Below are 20,528 nucleotides of genomic sequence, written 5' to 3'. Positions count from 1 at the left end.
CTATAATGAAATCAATCAATCAATAAATCGTAGGCCTAGCCAATAGTTGAGTTGAATTAGGATAATGGTGTTTAATACAAATTAAATTATATCTACAAGAGTTCCATTCATGAGTCTATTTTTCCTTAAAATACATTAAAATAATAAGTTAGACCCACTTTTAAACGGAATTTATAACCAACTACAAATGGGATAATTAATAATAGTCTATACATTTCGTCTAAGTCTACTGTATTTTTTTGTTAATTGTTCCTATTATCTCAAATTATTTATAGTTATAACTAATTGTGTCCAGGTAGCCTAGTCTTTACGTAGCCCGGTTAAAAACACACAAAGGTACTTGGTTTGAGATGTCATTACTGAGAGACCCGTGCGTAATAACGCAATTGACTGAGTGGAATGAAAATAAACTGTGGCCAGATTAGGGTGGGTTTACGAGCTGGTCTCTCCCTAAACTAGCTCTTTCCAAAGAGAGCAGTGGGTTTGTTGTGGCTTCATTCAATGTATCGTTTGCAGGTGATGCCAGGCGCAGATAAGAAGCCGCCGATCCTTGTTGGCTGTCTAGACTTGTGATTTAACCAGTGAAACTGGATTGATCACAACAAAAATTCGCCCTTAAAAAGTAAATGACCAGGAGCCAATCCACCTTAATTCCAATCTCCCAGCCTCAGAAAAACGGTTATGTTAAGCATTAGGTAGGCTGCGCTAGACCCTCAAATTGAGGGTGTCTTATTTACTTTAAAAATATATAATAATATTATTGTTCATTCCACATGCAAATTTTAAGCTCCAATGTTTTTTAAAGTTAAAATGATTAAATAGCCTCCGTAAAAAATAACATATTAACATGATTATAAATATTTCTCCCAAATCAATAGGCCTATCAGATTAGCCTGATAATAGTCATAACATTCAACATTTATATGCAAATGCTTTCATCAATGGACCCTCAGTATTCGATCATTGACGTTTTCATCCATCATTTTGTATCGCAATTTTAAATAGGTCTCTTTTTGCAGTGGTTTAAAGCCTAATGCAGGGATAAATATGGAACTAAAACCGACTGTAAACTTATTCACCTTGTTAGTACAATTATTATTTTGATAAATTCAGAAATATATTGGTGTTTGATTTGTTGCATATAGGCCTACACCTATGTGGTTTAGAAGCTCGGGGAACTGGGGGCCTATAAGGTTTACGTGAAGCATACTCGTTTTGGGAATACCTTTGGTTGAAGGTTTTGATGTTTATAGCTCAAATAACCACTGGTCCACTTGATGAACTGCATGCCACAGGCTGAGTGAGGGAACGGGGGTGTAAGCCTAGTGAGGGAACGGGGGTGTAAGCCTAGTGAGGGAACGGGGGTGTAAGCCTAGTGAGGGAACGGGGGTGTAAGCCTAGTGAGGGAACGGGTGTGTAAGCCTAGTGAGGGAACGGGTGTGTAAGCCTAGTGAGGGACGGGGGAACTAGTGAGGGAATGGGGGTGTAAGCCTAGTGAGGGAATGGGGGTGTAAGCCTAGTGAGGGAATGGGGGGTAAGCCTAGTGAGGGAACGGGTGCGTAAGCCTAGTGAGGGAACGGGGGTGTAAGCCTAGTGAGGGAACGGGGGTGTAAAGCCTATCTTGGGAAATTCTAAAGAGTTTATGCAAAGACTGTGTACCTTAGACATTATAAAGATTTAACAGTTTTATTTTTGATCAGTTATTAATTCCTTTATGAATCTTTGTCCTGACAATAAATAACAATAACTTACGTTTGTTAGAGAGGCTCAAACAACCTGCCCTTTTCCTATTAAGATCAAATATTTAACAACAAGAATCTATTTTATATAATCTTCGGAAATCATGCTCCTTTTTAAGACAAACACACGAGTCTATGGACTTGATAACGAAATAAATGTATCAAAAATCACATAAAGAAACCAAGAGACGATATGTTCACAATGAATTGCAGAATGTCCATCTGGTTCGACATCAAATGGCTCCAATGTAATATGGAGGGAGGCTGTTTTGTAAATCCATCACGAGAATCTTCTATCTTCTTTCGGTTCATGCAACGAAGTTCGTTTTTTTGTTTTGTCACTGATATCCTCAAAATGCTGAACTGAGTCTTAAGAAGAAGGGCTTTCGTTCGCGTTGCTTTATAGTGCCGTTAGGTAATTGTTCAACATTTAGAATATGTCATTTTCTCCTCCATGTCCGAAAGGACTCCTCTGTCTTTAGGACGCTGTGATGAGCTGGTCACATGCAGGGGACCGGGGACCGGGGACCGGGGACCGGGGCGGGAACATGCTAGGCCTGGAACCGAGGCTGGTGGCTCGGTCTCACGTCTCCACGGGACTGGGTACCATGCTGTTCGGGGTGTCGGGTAAGTGCGATGACAGAGAAGTCACGTCGCTGCCGGATGAGTTTCCCAATGAACCCGATTCCGAGAAAGACACCTGTAATGTGCAAAGACAGTGATGTCAAAATAAATCTGTCCTGGCTCTGTTTAGGCTACAAATGTTGCCACTTCTGACGTTGAAATTTGCCATTTAACGTTATTAATACTTATAACATTTAAATTGATGACATTAAAGTGAAGAAAAAAACTCAGAAAGTGTCGTCATCAAAATGAATACGTGCGTGCGTGTGTGTGTTTACGCGCGTGCGTGCGTTCGTGTGTGAGAGAGTTTGAATGTGTGTTCGTGCGTAATTACGTACCCACGTACCCACATTAGCATGCAAGTATAGAATGTCTTCTCTATCTTACCAGTTGTTGAAAGGCCGGCTGGTCCAGATCACTCTGCAGGGCGAACTCGCTGAGGGCCTTCCAGGGAGGCTGGTAGGTCTGCACCTCCACCGAGTTACCCTGCACCGTGTTGTCGTGCCTGATAGGGCTTCTGGCAACCAGAGGCGTACCTGTGAGCCCCTGTAGACTCTAATACGAGATTAGAATAGGAAATCCAAATTAAATCTACACTTTGGTAGAGGAAGAAAATAATCAAGTTCCCAGATCAGAATGTCAGCATTTTGTTCTGTAGTCTTTGCTTTCCAATACAGGTCATGCACAATTGAATTCTTGATTAATTATTTATTGGCAGGTTGAATACAGAAAAACAATAATGAAAGAACAGCTAGTGGAAATGACCGGCCTCGGACCAAGGGTTATTCAAGTGTGGCACTGGTCAAATCATTCCAGAAAAACGAATTATTTGCCTTTTAAGAGGTAACCATTTGGCCACAAGTACTTCTTTGCTGACCAACCTAGACTCAAGGGTAGACGTAACATAGTAAACGAAAATCTTGGAGATTTATGATATGATACATTTGGTATGGTATTAATTTGTGGATGTCTATCATCCATTTCGTATGAAATGTTACGAATTACAATTCGTATGATATGTTACTAATTGCAATTCTTATATCCCGGATTCTCGTTTACTATGTTAAGTCTAGTCTATGAGACCAGACTGTGCTGACATACCTCAACTATCGCAAAAATGTAAGGATTCAACGATGAACCAAACATAAAGAAAAAGTAGTAGGCTAGAGGAAGTATAAAAAAATCTTTCCGAGATTAACTTACGAAGATGCTTACAGTCTTATCACTGTGTTGCTGCTGCTGAAGTTGCTTCATGAGAATAGATCTCTTTTTGTCTTTGCATCTTTTATTCTGGAACCAAACTCGAATAACCCTTGGGCTGAGGCCGGTCATTTCCACCAGTTGTTCCTTCATTAGCGCATCTGGCCGCGGATTGGCGTTGTAGCAGGTCCGTAACGTGTGGAGCTGTTTCTCGTTCAAAACGGTTCGCACTCGTGTTGTCTTCTCTGACTGCTTGTGGACGTGGTTTCGGTGTGGTGCCCGTACTGTCACCGGCTCTGCTGAAGAGAGGCGGAATTATATTTAATAAAAAAGGAAATTAACTAAAGTTTGACTTATATTGTTATGAGTGTCATTGTTATTATTGTTATTATTATTATTATCCCAGGCTATGCAAATACGTTTTTTCCTGGAGCATGTTCCTTGCCATAGGTTTTATAGACCGTTAGTTACTCTTATTAATCTAAAATATAACTTATTGAACTCTTGCCATGCGTTATAATATATCAAATCAAATCAAATTTTATTTGTCACATACACATGGTTAGCAGATGTTAATGTGCACTATATATATATATAGAGAGAGAGTACGTGTGGATGGAGAGACTGTTATCGTAAATATATATATTTAACCATCCACACGTACTCCATTTGATCTTGGTATTCCCCCCTAAAAATACATCGCCCATATTGAGCAACAATTATGTCTAGGCCCCAATGACAATGTAATTCTAAAAGCATGTAAGCTTTATTGTATTATAGTTCAATAGGCTACAGATTCCCATCCGCGCACTATGACACACTCCTTGTTTATGTCATGCATTAAGTTTTTGTTAAATTAAAAAGGCTTAGTAAATTAGGCAACCTAAACTGTGTGTAGGCCTACTCGTTAACATTCAATTCTTTAATTCTTTAATTTGCACATTAAGAGATTATCTGTAAAATCGTATTTATTGTTATCCAGATGATCCTGATAGGCCTAAAGTCAAGTAGTAGGGATTAGCCTAAATTATTGTAGCCTACTGTATTTGTATTAGTGGGTCATGTAAATTAAGCTATCAAAATCCTTTAAAAAATCCAACGTCACTTAATTTCAAAATCTATCCATTTTAAAAGCTTGGTTTAAAATTAAATCATATCTCAGTGATTTTCCATGGAAAAGTTTAAAGGTCATCAGTCTGATATCGGTCGCCTATTGCCTAATATAGCCTAGTTATTGACATCTTAATGACTCAAAGCTTGCATCTGATTTTTTTCTTGAGTCTACCGATCGTTATGATCATAAAATTAGGCCTATCGATAATTCTAGGAAATATATTTAGAACTATTATTATCAGGCTATTATTAGGATCATTAATATAACAATGAATATCATCATTCTGATTAACATAATTGCCTCCATATTATTATTGTTGTTGTTGTTCTTATTATTACAGAAGTCAGTGGTGGTGTTGTTTTGGATGTGCAACTGACCTGCTAAGTGTAGTGATCTGTTGGAGTGGATATGTCCGGGGCTGATTGGGCTTCCGGCAGAGCTCCGCTCCATAAGTAAACTGTGGTCCGCCCGACACAGCAGCTCCTCATCCCGGAGAGAGAACTCATCCCCCGGCAAGAGCTGCCTGCTACACACGGAACATCTGAAACACTCGATGTGGTACACGTTGTCCCGGGCTCGCATCACCAAATCACTGCTGCTGAATCCCAGGTTGCATTTTGCACATTTTATTCCAAATAACCTGCAAGGAATAAATGGAGAAAAAAAATGTATTGAATTAAACAACAACTTCTATCAGCCATTTGATTTGTTGTTACTGCAGTTTTTGTTCCAAGTTTTACATTACTAGGTCTACTTCGAACGTCAGAAACAAGGCTAAGATAAATATTACTGTGCATTGTTTAGCCAGGATCAAAATATAAAAGCTAACTTGAACGAACTATTTTAATTGTGGAAAAGCTGCTTAATTGTAGGTCAAATGGCCTTTTATGCGTTGAACAACAGATACATTTTGCATGGAATTACGCAGACTGAACACACTTTTTTTAATAAACCTTCCAAAATAAGGACATTTGTATTTTTAGGCCTAATAAGCCTCTGTGATGTAGGTACAACTCTTGCATGTATATGGATATACAATATATTAGTTTGTAGGCTACCTCCTCATTCACACCAACGTTAAAATACATTCAATCACTAACAGATTATTTCCAAAGAATTTCAATCCCTACCTTACATAATCTCTTTTGCAATAGGTTTTTCCGTCCCGTACGAAGCAAGTGCATGTCTCATCCAGGTACTGGCTGCACTCTGCACACTTCAGACAGGCTGCATGCCACTCCAGGTCCGGGGAAACTCTCAGAATGTACTGGTCATGTATCTGACTTCCACAGCCTACACACATCGCGAATCCGGACTTCTCTGCAGAGAGCACAGACATTGTAACCATTCTTTCCCATGTACACAGTTAATGACACCTTAAATCACACTTTTTGAGAGCCACTGGCCTACATGTCACTTCTTCGTCTTAAATGGTCTTATACAGAGCGAAATACTCCCAGTTTCTCACTGTATTACATTCCAATGACTAAAACCTGTTCTGAAAGTATGCATAATCAATCGTTTAGAAAGAAATCTAAGATAAAATGAACTATAAACAAGAAAAAGTCCGCATTATGGATAACAAAACAATTCCAATACGAATATATTATATTTGCTTTATATAAATATAAATATATGAAACACGATGGCATTTGAATGCGATAATAGAATATGTTTTAATTTCAGAGGCTACGATTTGTAGGGTAATCTACAACACTGGGAAAAGCGGATAAAAATACATGCAAAAAAATGGCACTTACTTTTGGAATGATCCCCCATATCACCCAAGAAAGAAGAGTTGAAAATAATATCCACCATACAGGAATGATGACGGGATTGCGATAAGATGCAGAAAAGAAGTAAGAAGGAGAAGAAGAGGAGAAAGGAGGGAGGTGAGTAGCCTGTGCCTGGCTGTCTGATAACTTCAGTTCGGACTGTGGGACGGCCCCGGGAAGAGGCGCTGCAGTGTCCCACACACTCTCTGACGTCACGCGTAAAACTGGACATCCATTCGTCCCACATAACATATTCCCACTGTCATATCAAGTCTCGCTAGAGATTTTAAAGAATTAAGTATTTCGAAATGTTTTATTTATTTTGAAACAGTTGGTTATTTGTTAGAATGCAATAGGTAATTCTAAGGTAATTTTGGGGCTTGGATATTTGCCTGCGTTTATGGTGAGCTTTTTTGGTTGATGTATTATTTCCTGACAATTACTGCTAATTATTATTTTTTTAAATCTGTACACTTTTATTAGGCCTATATTGTAATTGTAATTAGCAGGAGTAAGCAGTAAATTGCATGTTTTTCCTGGGACAGAGGAGAATGCACAGAGACAACCCGTCATGACACCTGATACCATGTGAATCAGTTCATCCATCTACTCGAGAACAACAAGGACACCTACTGGAGGAACATTAGAAGTACAATTTTACTGCTTCATGACGGGACAGGAGAGCAGCGCAGTGAGCCACTCTAGACTGTTACCTGCTTTTTAGTTACACATAAAATAAAATGTATCCACAAAGTTTCTGTATTGAATTTGTTCTATTTCCTATATCAAATTAATAAAATGTAGGTAGGTTCCTTTCATTGTCTCGGAATTTTGGAGTATAGGGCTCTCATTATATAATTTTACATCAGCTTGTATTTTTCCAATTAAATATAAATGTTTATGTCATGGAATAAATATATGTCTATGGATGGAATGCTTACACCATGTATTTTATATCCTACAGTACATCCATTCATAAATCCCTGGTCTTTTGCACTTTAAAGGGGCCTTTGAATTCATAATGAAATTATTAGATAGGGCTATTTCCTGAGTTCACTGTTTAAAGTGAAAGAGACGCGGAGAGATCAGACTACATTGTTCTCGCGAGATACAAGAGTGGAGAATTAACTGATGCCTCTCAGCTGCCTGTTTACGTTGTCATGAAACAGGCAGGGAGCAGGTCTCGAACCCTCGACCATCGAGCCTGAGGTCCGGCGCGCTATCGACTGTCCCGCAAAAGCATGCTCGTGCGGCACAGTCGATTTCCGCGCTTATAAACCCAGGGTCGTTACAATATCAAGACAAATAGGTAGCAAAAATTTAGCTGATTAGCTAGAAAGCTAGCCAGTTATGTTCACAACAATTAACAGAAGAAGTTTGGGACAATTGGTAAGTACAACTCCAGTGTTGACAAATGCAGCCATTTCTTCTACCGTTTCAGATTGTCACCAACGTCTAGTTGGCTAGGCAGACTGAAGTCTGTCTGATGTCAGTTCAGGACATGGCATGTCGACAACATACTTTCACTCTAATTTGCAACTGCACTGTTAGCTACATACATTGTAGCTATAAACGGTTATCGTGTCTGAGTAGATGGAGCATGAAACTGATCCACATTTTGGCAACATAACTAACTACAGTACAGTGTGTCACCTGACTTGGGTTAAACTAAACTAGCAAGTGATTTTGTTATATTGGAGGACAAAACACACAGTTGACCTGACATGGCTAAAGCCTTCCCTTGGTGTTCGACAAACGTATTTCATATTGCCTTTATTCCCTGTCGTGCACAGTGTGTTTTATATTGACCTTTGTACACACTACTGTTTACACTGTTAATTTGATAGAGCCAGTCTGATAATATGCCCTAAACCTATGCCAGCTGTCTAGTTTATCATTCAAGGCCAAAATACCAAAATAGTAGTTATTGACAATCAGAAATGTCAATGCAATGGCCTAAACTAAGTCTTTTTTTTAAAGCAGTTTCATTATGGAGATTGGTTGTGTTCTCTCCTGCAGCCCTGTCTGGTCCAGAGGTTTCAGAGTACTCTGGTAATAGCAGGGCACAACAACAACCAGCTCAAAGCCATCACACTGAACATCATTACTGCTGCCAGCAAGGTGGGAGGAGAGGTCACCTGCCTGGTGGCTGAAACCAACTGTGCCAAGGTAGGACTGTCACTACGATGCCCCACATAGGTGGCAACCCCTCGTATCTGGAGAGCTACCAGTGTGCATGCATTTTTAAAAAGTTTACCTTTATTTTACCAGGTTGGTCTCATTGAGATTAAACATCTCTGCAAGAGAGACCAAATTTTGACCAAATTTTGCTTCAACCCTACACTAATGCACCTAATTCAGCTAGACTAATTGTGATTCTGGTGGGTAGAATCAGGTGTGTTTCAGGAAGGCTTGCACAATAGCCCAGCTCTGCTGGAGGATGGTTGGCTACTCCTGCCATAACAGCTGTTCAGTCATACATCAATGGAAGTTATGTTTTAATGTGGTATTTCATACATATGTCACACTTGTGCAGTTCAATGTAGCTCTTTCATGATATACAGCTGGCTGATATGGTTAACTGTTTATTTCTGTGTTGGATTCTTCTTTAGCAGGTTGCAGACCAGATCAGTAAAGTCCAGGGGGTCAAGAAGATTCTAGTGGCTCAACATGACTGCTACAAAGGACTGTTACCATTCTGGGATGGGATAGTTTTGTTACGTTCTGAGGTCTGTGTGGATATGCTTAGTTCAAATACAGATGCCGGAGATGTTTAGATGATATTTACTGTTGGAATGATGGAATGGCATGATACTTCCTTTTGGTCTAAATATGTACTTTAACCCTGGTCCTCTTTTCTCCATACAGAGGAATTGACTCCTTTGATTCTTGCTTCCCAGAAACAGTTCAACTTCACACACATCTGTGCAGGAGCTTCTGCTTTTGGGAAGGTGAGTTACTGACTGTAACACAACAGTGGTCACATGTCTGCATTTCCTCCATATTATTAATAGCTGTATAATGATCAAGTCCTTCCTTATCATGGGAAGTTTATTATGTATCCAGACATGCATGAATTATAGTGCATTTTATCATCATAGCAACATCTAGTTGATCTGATTTACCATTTTTAAACATTATGCTTTAATGCTTCTGAAAGTTGTTTTTTTCCTTCCAATTTTACCCAGTAAGTGTAGTACTACCCCTCAATTACTACCCCAGTAATCTGTCATTCTGCAATAGAACTGTCAACTTGCTGATCTAATGGTATTTCTATTGAATTAGGATGCATTAAACAATATCTTATGTATTGTAATCCAACTCATATTGACTGAGGCTGGGTTGTCTGGTCTCGATTTCCCTGAGTAGATGAATGTGTTTTAGATGATGCATCCTAATACTGTCTGGTATTTGATTGAATTTATTTTACTAAAAACATCATCAGCAATCATTTGTCAAAGATGACTTTGAATTCCATTGTCCATCCTTGGGCTAAACTTCACACAGTTTTGTATTTGAGTCTCTGTAGCCCAAGCTAGTTTTATCCAACTCACAGAGGGCAGTTTGTATCCGTCATGGTACTATAGCATTATTGACATCATCTACTTTAAACTGTTTCTGTAGGGACACATTATTTGTAATAGTTTCAATTTGGTCTTTATTGTACCAAACTTTGCCAAGTCCTTAAAATGTTGACAAACATTCCCATTTTAAAACAATCAACCTCCCCATCACCTCTGTGTCCTGAGAGATCCACAGGGTGATATGGTTGAATTAAAGAATATCATCTCAATACCGTATTATGCTCAACAGAATCTCCTTCCCAGAGTGTCAGCCAAGCTGGATGTTGTAACTCTCTGACATCACCAAGGTCAAATCTCAAGACACCTTCGTTAGAACCATTTACGCTGGTGAGATTCCTGTTGCAATATCTTTTATAATTAACAACTATTCCATTGAGGTATAAAATGACCCCAAATATTTTGTAAGCACACTAATTATTATGCATTACAACATAGTTTATTTTCGCTGCAGGCCTGTTCTTAGCACTACCTATAATGCATACGTAAGCAGCAGAATAAATGATTAGATAGATTTCAGTATTGGTGTAGTGCTCTGCTAATGGGCTGGGGTCAGGGTTAAATGGAGATGATTGTTCTATATTCATTAGTAAAGTGATGAGGCTATAGTAGTTCATGTTGTTGTTTCTGACCTCTTAATGACTACAGAGATCCACCCTGGTCATCCCAGCTGTCAGTCTGAAAGCCTAAAAGCCTCCCTGAAGAAGAATAAGCTCAGATCATATTTTGATTGGGCACATTATAATCATAAAATATAGATGGGTCTGATTAAAATGATCCACTTAAACTTTGGCAAGAGCCTGACTCTTCCTGGTTGGAAATTCAGTGTTTTTGTTGTTGTTTTTTTAACCATTTTGCTGCTGCATTTTTGCCAGACAAAGGTCTTACACTTGGATGTTTTGGTGTTGTCAGACAGTCCAATTAGTAATACACAATGCCTATGCCAGGAACCGCCCTAGCTTCATACAATGCAAGTTCTTACAATGCAAATAATTACAATGCAAGTCTGTTCTTTCATGTTTTTAATTATTACTGTGAACATTTGTCATTGTATTTTTTAGAATGGCCTGAATTGCATCGCATATAAAACAGACAGTGGCATTTATCAGAAAATAACCAACAATGCAAAAGCTTAATTGAATCACCAAATTCTTCTAAATACTTTTTCTTATTGCGTTTTTTTGCTCTAAGAATATATTCCAATATAACCAAGCAAACACATTGTATGTGGTGTTACTTTACGTGGTGTCTGTACTACAGGTAATGCCCTGGCCACAGTGAAGTGCAATGAGAAAGTCAAGGTGTTCACAGTGAGGGGAACTTCCTTTGAACCTGCTGCTGCGGAGGGAGGCAGTGCTGCTACTGAACAGGGTACAGTACTCTTCCATTACACTGTTGACAGCAGCGCCACTCAGTAACCTTTCTCTGTCTCTCATCATAACAGTAATGTTTTCAATACCTGATTATGGCTCCCGAGCAGCATATTCAGATGCAAGTGTAAAGAATATTTTGCACATTTAATTTGACTGAGTTTTGAGATTGATTTTTAGTTATGTCTGTCCGTTCTGTTGCAGTTGCCTCACCCTCACCTGCGGGGATGTCAGAATGACTTAAGCAGAGCCTGACCAAGAGCGATCGACCAGAGCTCACTAGTGCCAAAGTGGTGGTGTCCGGAGGAAAGGGCTTAGCTTTACACTGTCTGACTGCTTCAGCCAATGTGTCATTCACATTCCCTGGCCTCTCATTCTGTTAGGTCATTGTGACCAAGCACTTGATTTCTTTGTCCCATTAGGACGAGGGCTGGAGAGCGGTGAGAACATCAAACTACTGTACGACCTCGCTGACAAAATGGGTGCTGCAGGTATAAATAACCATGTGTGTGTACATCAGAGAGAAGGAGAGAGAGAATCTTTGAGAGTGAGTGGGTGCATGTGTGTGTACATCAGAGAGAAGGAGAGAGAATCTTTGAGAGTGAGTGGGTGCATGTGTGTGTACATCAGAGAGAAGGAGAGAGAGAATCTTTGAGAGTGAGTGGGTGCATGTGTGTGTACATCAGAGAGAAGGAGAGAGAGAATCTTTGAGTGAGTGGGTGATGTGTGTGTACATCAGAGAGAAGGAGAGGAGAATCATGTGTGTGTGTACATCAGAGAGAAGGAGAGAGAATCTTTGAGAGTGAGTGGGTGCATGTGTGAGGGACAGTGGAAAGAGTGTGAGGTCAGTTATCTGTGTGTAACTGCGTGGTATGATCATGTGTATTAATCACCTGCTGTATGTTGTGAATGCAGTGGGGGCTTCCAGAGCTGCTGTGGATGCTGGCTACGTCCCCAATGACATGCAGGTCGGCCAAACTGGCAAGATTGTAGCACCTGTAAGTGATACAACACACATCCTTTTATTGTCTCTGTTATTTCACTGTGTCACAGCAGAAACCAACGTACAATATTTCTTAGTGAGCAACCTGACAAGAAAATAATAACATAACTTTAATAAATTGTATATGATTATGTTTCAGTTTTTCAGCATCACACTATCATATTAAAAGTTCTGTAAAATTATATTTTAATTTAGTTATTTTGGATTACAAATGTAATTATGTTTGGTCATGTTGAATGACTTTAATTGAACTGTATGTGCACTTTTGCTGACCTTCATTAGCCTACAGTTCATTCAGAAAGTATTCAGACCCCTTGACTTTTTCCACATTTTGTTACAGCCTTATTCTAAAATGGAATAAATTGTTCCCCCCCCCCCTCAATCTACACACAATACACCATAATGACAAAGCAAAAACAGGGTTTTAGACAGTTTTGCAACTGTATATACACTACCATTCAAAAGTTTGGGGTCACCTAGAAATGTCCTTGTTTTTGAAAGAAAAGCACTTTTTTTGTCCATTAGAATAACATAAAATTGATCAGAAATACAGTGCAGACATTGTTAATGTTGTAAATGACTATTGTAGCTGGAAACGGCAGATTGAAATGGAATATCTACATAGGCATACAGAGGCCAATTGTCAGCAACCATCACTCCTGTGTTCCAATGGCACGTTGTCAGTTAATCCAAGTTTATCATTTTAAAAGGCTAATTGATCATTAGAAAACCCTTTTGCAATTGTTAGCACAGCTGAAAACTGTCGTGCTGATTTAAGAAGCAATAAAACTGGCCTTCTTTAGGCTAGTTGAGTATCTGGTGCATCAGCCTTTGTGGGTTCGATTACAGGCTTAAAATGCCCAGAAAGAAACTCGTCAGTCTATTCTTGTTCTGAGAAATGAAGTCTATTCGATGCGAGAAATTGCTAAGAAACTGAAGATCTGGTACAGCGCTGTGTATTACTCCCTTCACAGAACAGCGCAAACGGGCTCTAACCAGAATAGAAAGAGGAGTAGGAGGCCCCAGTGCACCACTGAGCAAGAGGACAAGTGTATTAGTGTCTAGTTTGAGAAACAGACGCCTCACAAGTCCTCAACTGGCAGCTTCATTAAATAGTACCCGCAGAACACCAGTCTCAATGTCAACAGTGAAGAGGCGACTCCGGGATGCTGGCCTTCTAGGCAGAGTTCCTCTGTCCAGTGTCTGTTCTTCTGCCCATCTTCATCTTTTCTTTTTATTGGCCAGTCTGAGATATGGCTTTTTATTTGCAACTCTGCCTAGAAGGCCAGCATCCCGGAGTCGTCTCTTCACAGTTGACGTTGAGACTGTTTTGTGGGTACTATTTAATGAAGCTGCGATGGCATGATGGTTGCTGATAATGGGCCTCTACGCCTATTCCATTTAAAATCTAGTCATTTACAACAATAGTCATTTACAAAATTAACAATGTCTACACTGTATTTCTGATCAATTTTATGTTATTTTAATGGACAAATAATGTGCTTTTCATTCAAAAACTAGAATTTGTAAGTAACCTCAAACTTTTGAATGGTAGTGTATGTAAAACTTTTTTTTACATCACATTTACTCAGTACTTTGAAGCACCTTTGGCAGCGATTGCAGCGTCGAGTCGTCTTGGGTATGACGCTACAAGCTTGGCGCACCTGTATTTTGGGCGTTTCTCCCATTCTTCTCTGGAGCAGGTTTTCATCAAGGATCTCTTAGTAATTTTCTCCGGTCGTCTTTCCCTCGATCCTGACTAGTCTCCCAGTCCCTGCTGCTGAAAAACATCCCCACACCATGATGCAGCTACCACCGTGCTTCACCGTCGGGATGGTGCCAGGTTTCCTCCAGACGTGACGCTTGGCATTCAGGACAAAGAGTTCAATCTTGGTTTCATCAGATCAGAGAATCTTGTTTTTCATGGTCTGAGAGTTTTTAGGTGACTTTTGGAAAACTCCAAGGTAGTCATGTGCCTTTTACTGAGGAGTGGCTTCAGTCTGGCCACTACCATAAAGGCCTGATTGTTGGAGTGCTGTGGAGATGGTTGTCCTTCTGGAAGGTTCTCCCATCTCAACAGAGGAACTCTGCAGCTCTGTGAGAGTGACCATCAGGTTCTTTTTCACCTCCCTGTCCAAGGCTCTTCTCCCCTGATTGCTCAGTTTGGCCGAGCGGCCAGTTCTAGGAAGGGTCTTGGTGGCTATAAACTTCTTCCATTTAAGAATGATGGAAGCCATTGTGTTCTTGGGGACCTTCGATGCTGCAGACATTTTTTGGTACCCTTCCCCAGATCTGTGCCTCGACACAATCCTGTCTCGGAGCTCTACGGACAATTCCTTAGGCCTCATGGCTTGATTTTTGCTCTAACATGCACTTTCAACTGTGGGACCTTGTATAGACAGGTGTGTGCCTTTCCAAATCATGTCACATCAATTGAATGTACCACAGCTGGACTCCAATCAATTGTAGAAACATCTCAAGGGTGATCAATGGAAACAGGAGCTCAATTTCGAGTCTCATAGCAAAGGGTCTGAATACTTATGTAAATAAGATATTTCTGTTTTTAAAAAAATTGTAATTTGCAAACATTTCTAAAAACCTGTTTTCGTTTTGTCATTATGGGGTATTGTGCGTAGATGAGGACATTTAAAAAATATATATATATTTAATTCAATTTTAGAATAAGTCTAACATAACAAAATGTGGAAAAAGTCAAAGGGTCTGAATACTTTCTGAATGCTCTGTATTTTCTCGATCTTGATGTTCCAAAGATGGCCTATCTGTCTCCTGCATTCAATTGTGTGTACAGTGTGTTAGTTAGCAGATTTGTGTGGATTTGGGTGTGTGTGTGTGTGCCAAGACTCTGCGGAGGCTGTGTATGTTTTGGCAAAGCCAACAAGCCACAAGACAGACCCCTCACAGCAAAGGGAATTATCCTGAGTCGAGTTGCATATTCCAGTTTTCAGGAATACAGCTATTTTCAACCTAGCTTCCTTTTCCGCTGAAAACCAAATGTGGGAACTCCGCTCAGGCGCTTCTCTTATGCCTGCTACATCAGGTTAAAGGGAATTAATACAGGCAAGCACACACTTGTTATCCGAAACAATACAAACAAAATCACAATGTGTGACAATACTCTGTATTGTGACATTATTTTAAATTGAATAAGCTTAAAAAGGCTAAATTGGTCATTTGGCTCACGACAAGGATATCCCATCTGTCATCAGACCCCCATTAGGGCAGTCTGAAGCGGCTGTAATGTAGTTAATGGCTGATTTTTAAGGTCTTAAATGATTTACCAGTCCCATTAGGAAGGAGACTTAAGTGCTGTGAGTCTACCCTGCCCCTCAAAATGGACAACTCTGCCAATATTGTTGTTTCCTGTTTACATTGTGTACAATCACAGAAGGGTATGATATGCAACATCCTAAACCAGTAACCATTCATTGCTTGTGTATTGCAATTAATATTCAAAACAAATAAGGTCACTGGAAATATAATTGATGTTAACAAATGTAATATACTATTTACAGTAATATTATATATACAGTACCAGTCAAGTTTGGACTCACCTACTCATTCAAGGGGTTTTCTTCATGAGGTAGACACCTGGAATGCATTTCAATTAACAGGTGTGCCTTGTTAATTTGTGGAATTTCTTTCCCTAATGCATTTGAGCCAATCTGTTGTGACAATGTAGGGGTGGTATACAGAAGATAGCCCTATTTGGTAAAAGTCCATATTATGGCAAGAACAGCTCAAATAACCAAAGAGGAAACAACATTCCATCATTATTTTAAGACATGAAGGTCAGTCAGTGCAGTCACAAAAACCATCAAGCACTATGAATAAACTGGCTCTCATGAAGACCGCCAGAGGGAAGGAAGACCCAGAGTTACCTCTGCTGCAGAGGATAAGTTCATTAGAGTTAACTGGACCGCCACATGAAAGGAAGACCCAGAGTTACCTCTGCTGCAGAGGATAAGTTCATTAGAGTTAACTGGACCGCCACATGAAAGGAAGACCCAGAGTTACCTCTGCTGCAGAGGATAAGTTCATTAGAGTAAACTGGACCGCCAGAGGGAAGGAAGACCCAGAGTTACCTCTGCTGCAGAGGATAAGTTCATTAGAGTTAACTGGACCGCCAGAGGGAAGGAAGACCCAGAGTTACCTCTGCTGCAGAGGATAAGTTCATTAGAGTAAACTGGACCGCCAGAGGGAAGGAAGACCCAGAGTTACCTCTGCTGCAGAGGACAAGTTCATTAGAGTAAACTGGACCGCCAGAGGGAAGGAAGACCCAGAGTTACCTCTGCTGCAGAGGACAAGTTCATTAGAGTAAACTGGACCGCCAGAGGGAAGGAAGACCCAGAGTTACCTCTGCTGCAGAGGACAAGTTCATTAGAGTAAACTGGACCGCCACATGAAAGGAAGACCAGCCTCAGAAATTGCAGCCCAAATAAATGCTTCACAGCGTTCAAGTAACAGACATCTCAACATCAACTGTTCAGAAGAGACTGCGTGAATCAGGTCGTCATGGTCGGACTGCTGCAAAGAAACCACTACTAAAGGACACCAATAAGAAGAGACTTGCTTGGGCTAAGAAACCCGAGCAGTGGACATTAGGCCAGTGGAAATCTGTCCTTTGGTCTGATTGAGTCCAAACTCGAGATTTTTGGTTCCAACCGCCGTGTCTTTGTGAGACGCAGAGTAGGTGAACGGATGATCTGTGTGGTTCCCACCGTGTAGCATGGAGGAGGTGATGTGGGGGTGCTTTGCTGGTGACACTGTCAGTGATTTTATTTAGAATTCAAGGCACACTTAACCAGCATGGCTACCACAGCATTCTGCAGCGATACGTCATCCCATCTGGTTTGCACTTAGTCCCACTGTCATTTGTTTTTCAACAGGATAATGACCCAACACCTCCAGGCTGTGTAAGGGCTATTTGATCATTAAGGAGAGTGATGGAGTGCTGCATCATATGACTTGGCCTCCACAATCACCCGACCTCAGCCCAACTGAGATGGTTTGGGATGAGTTGGACCGCAGACTGATGGAAAGGCAGCCAGCAAGTTCTCAGCATATGTGGGAACTGCTTCAAGACTGTTGGAAAAGTATTCCAGGTGAAGCTGATTGAGAGAATGTCAAGAGTGTGCAAAGGGTGGCAACTTTGAAGAATCTAAATTATATTTGGATCTATTTAACATTTTTTTGGTTACTACATGATTCCATGTGTGTTATTTCATAGTTTTGATGTCTTCAGTATTATTCTACAATGTAGAAAAGAGCCAGGTGTGTGCACTTTTGACTGGTACTGTATATATTTAAAGATGTATGTATATTCCCCCCACACACACACACACAAAGAAATCACATCTTTCCTCATGCCAGTCTGAGAGGGGAACCATGTTGTGGATTTATAATTTATCATTCTTTAGAGGTAATGCAGTATTCACATGATAATTAGGATACATTTTTGATTGCTGCCTGCGGGCATTTCTGCATTGTTGGCTTCAGGAACCTGGGCCATTATGACCTTATTAGTGTAACTGTCAGTGGCCTGTTTTAGGGTACACGCGTTGTCGTGTATTTTATTATGAACTGCACTCATCAGGATAAAAGTTATTAGTGGCTTTTACAAGACGCCGTGTCACTTAAATGAGGAGAGCAACACCTCCGCTTGACTCAATGTATCAGTCAAGATAACGCTGGCAAAATTAATGTTTTCAATTACTGTATTCTTGTTAATTACTTACAAAGACTAAGTATTTTACTTGAAATGGGATACAATAACAATTGATTAAAATAATGACATACAATTGTTACAAGTTTTGTCATAAGGAACAAAGACTGAAAGATTTATAATATAAGGCTATTGTTAAGTGAGAGCACTGTATAGGCATTGGTGGTTTCTGAATGATGCAGGTTGATATAGTCTTTTACTTATGATTTTAGAGGACTAAAGTAATAATTTCAAGTGATGACTTTATAATTTTCTCATCTTTACAAGCTTTGTCACATGTAGGCCAACAGTAGAAATATAACAAAATAAAGACTTCTAGTGGGACCACTTTTACTGTTTTTTCATATGCTTTTCAAGGCATTGAATATCATAGATTCTTCTGTCAAACCAGTGAGATGCCACCGAGCCAGTCTAACAGTATTTAGTATCGTTAGCCAACCTGTTGTCCTTTGCTGTCTGTTTGCACACAGCAGCATCCCGTGATCACCTGGTTGATTAATTCCGTTGTGTCACAATCTGGCTGTGTGTACAGGAGCTTGTGTTCTCACACCTGAGGGGAGCTGTGCTGTGTGAACCACTGGGTTTCAGCATCACTTTGGGGGATTTTATTAACAGGCCAGCGAGTGCACCAAGTCCCTGCCCTGCTGCCACGGCTCACAGCAGCTGTGGAGAGACCAAACACCAGACAGGCAAGCAGACAGACAGGCAGAAGAAGAGGGAAAAACTGCCCAAGCTTGGCAAATCGTCTGGCCATTCTCCTCCTCTCCCTACATATACTTTAAAAACATCCAGGGCTAAATGACCCCCCCAAGTCTAGCAGTTTGTAGTGGAAAACTTTCAGAAAGCTGTTTATACCCAGCTGGGGACCTACTTGGAGGCTAACGGGGAGAAGCTTTTCTATTTTTTATTTTCTCTCTCACAGTCTGGGGGGAAAAAAGGCCTCTGGATTGACAGTGCCTTTCATACTGTATTATCCGGCCTGGCTTTTAGCTCCGGGAGAACTGTGTTCACAAATTGATGCTCTGTTCCTCTGGGGCTGCAGCTGAAACATTAAATCCTACTGAAATATTCATATGTGAGTGCATTTAGCTGAAAGCAATTGATGTGCTGCTCCCTGGAGAATGGATAGTAATGTTGCAGCCAGGGGCCCAGGCCCCCACACTCTGGCTGTCAGACACCCTAAAGGACCACACTGGTCAAAACCATTGAGATGTATGGTCAGGAATTGACTGCCTACCGGGTCAGAGTATGGTGGAAATGGTTCCGGGGGATTGGAGTTCAGTTTGTGGTTCTGGTGTTGGTCACTTATGGTCACTGCAACTACTGGTTAGGAGAGCCTATCTCGTAAGGCTTTGGTCATAGGGATTCTCTGATTGCCATGCTGTCTATGTATGTGTGAAAACACGCATCATCTTCTCATTTTAAGTTGTTGAAAAGTAATGGTTAAATCAATAGTCTTTACATATTATATTGTGGCCAAACCTTTTCATTCATTTGGTTGAGACTTATTTTTTTTCAGAATATATATTTTTTGTTCTCCCTACAATAACTCTGTTTATTAAAACTTGAAATCTGATGTATTTTATTTATTTATGTCTGTGTAGTATTATTGCAATAATATACATTTTTTGTTATATGAATGACATTTTTGATAAAATGGCCAGTCAGTATATAATAATGTATTATGTTTTATTTCCAGGAACTCTACATCGCAGTGGGCATCTCTGGAGCTATTCAGCACCTGGCTGGGATGAAGAACACCACATCACACACATCAAACTAAGCAGTCTAAATAAGCTAGTGGTATTACTGTGGTATAGCTGTGTTGTTACTTGTGGATAATACTTCTCATTTAAACAAATGTAAATAGATTTGTTCTATTGATGAAAAAAATAAATATATTTATATATTTGAGGATGCAAGATGTTCTGAATTTTTCTATTACAGGGTGTGTTTTATACAGCAAGATATTTTTGAAGCAAGTTGTGCTTTTTAAAACATGTTTTTTTGCTGATTCTTGCTGTCGCAAGTCATGCATAAGTACATATAGTTATAGGACTTGTGCGTCTGATTGCTAAATTAACTGTGGTGTTGATTTATTTAATTAAATTATTTTGAGCTCTTTGTGATGTAGCGCCTTGTCACCAGGAGAGTGATAAATACTTCTCACCCTCATGTTTATCACAATTTCATTTAGCTAAGCTTATTCTACAGCCTTTTATAGAATTTGCACAGTGATGGATTAACAAGTAAAGACATACATACAGTAAAACAATGGGGATACTGATTAAATGTCATATTGATTTAAAATAAATTGTATTAATGTTAAAACGTGTTAATTCATTTAAAATCATTTACAACTCTTTGAAACTGTTTTTT

The 20,528-nt window shown here is 39.9% G+C and overlaps 1 protein-coding gene and 1 pseudogene across 4 annotated transcripts; one reads left to right on the top strand and one right to left on the bottom strand.

The window, feature by feature from the left end:
- Positions 1 to 1,707: 1,707 nt before the first annotated feature.
- On the bottom strand, positions 1,708 to 6,599 carry LOC112249306 (insulin gene enhancer protein ISL-3-like). 4 transcript variants are annotated; one of them, XM_024419125.2, is made up of 6 exons: positions 6,438 to 6,599; positions 5,808 to 5,997; positions 5,055 to 5,317; positions 3,567 to 3,862; positions 2,751 to 2,918; positions 1,708 to 2,439 (listed from the first exon to the last, which is right to left on the bottom strand). In XM_024419125.2, the coding sequence occupies exons 1-6, from the start codon at positions 6,493 to 6,495 to the stop codon at positions 2,323 to 2,325; spliced, it is 1,092 nt and encodes a 363-aa protein (XP_024274893.2). In that variant the 5' UTR covers positions 6,496 to 6,599; the 3' UTR covers positions 1,708 to 2,322. The 4 variants fall into 4 exon arrangements, with proteins under 4 accessions (XP_024274893.2, XP_024274895.2, XP_024274894.2 ...); XM_024419127.2 differs by having other exon boundaries at positions 2,123 to 2,439; positions 3,579 to 3,862; XM_024419126.2 differs by having other exon boundaries at positions 2,123 to 2,439; positions 3,567 to 3,859.
- A 520-nt stretch (positions 6,600 to 7,119) lies between these two features.
- Positions 7,120 to 20,063, top strand: LOC112249602 (annotated as a pseudogene).
- The last annotated feature ends 465 nt before the right edge of the window (positions 20,064 to 20,528 follow it).

Source organism: Oncorhynchus tshawytscha, linkage group LG12, assembly GCF_018296145.1.
Source record: "Oncorhynchus tshawytscha isolate Ot180627B linkage group LG12, Otsh_v2.0, whole genome shotgun sequence".
Taxonomy (NCBI): Eukaryota; Metazoa; Chordata; class Actinopteri; order Salmoniformes; family Salmonidae; genus Oncorhynchus; species Oncorhynchus tshawytscha.
This window is presented reverse-complemented; position numbering and strand designations above follow the sequence as displayed.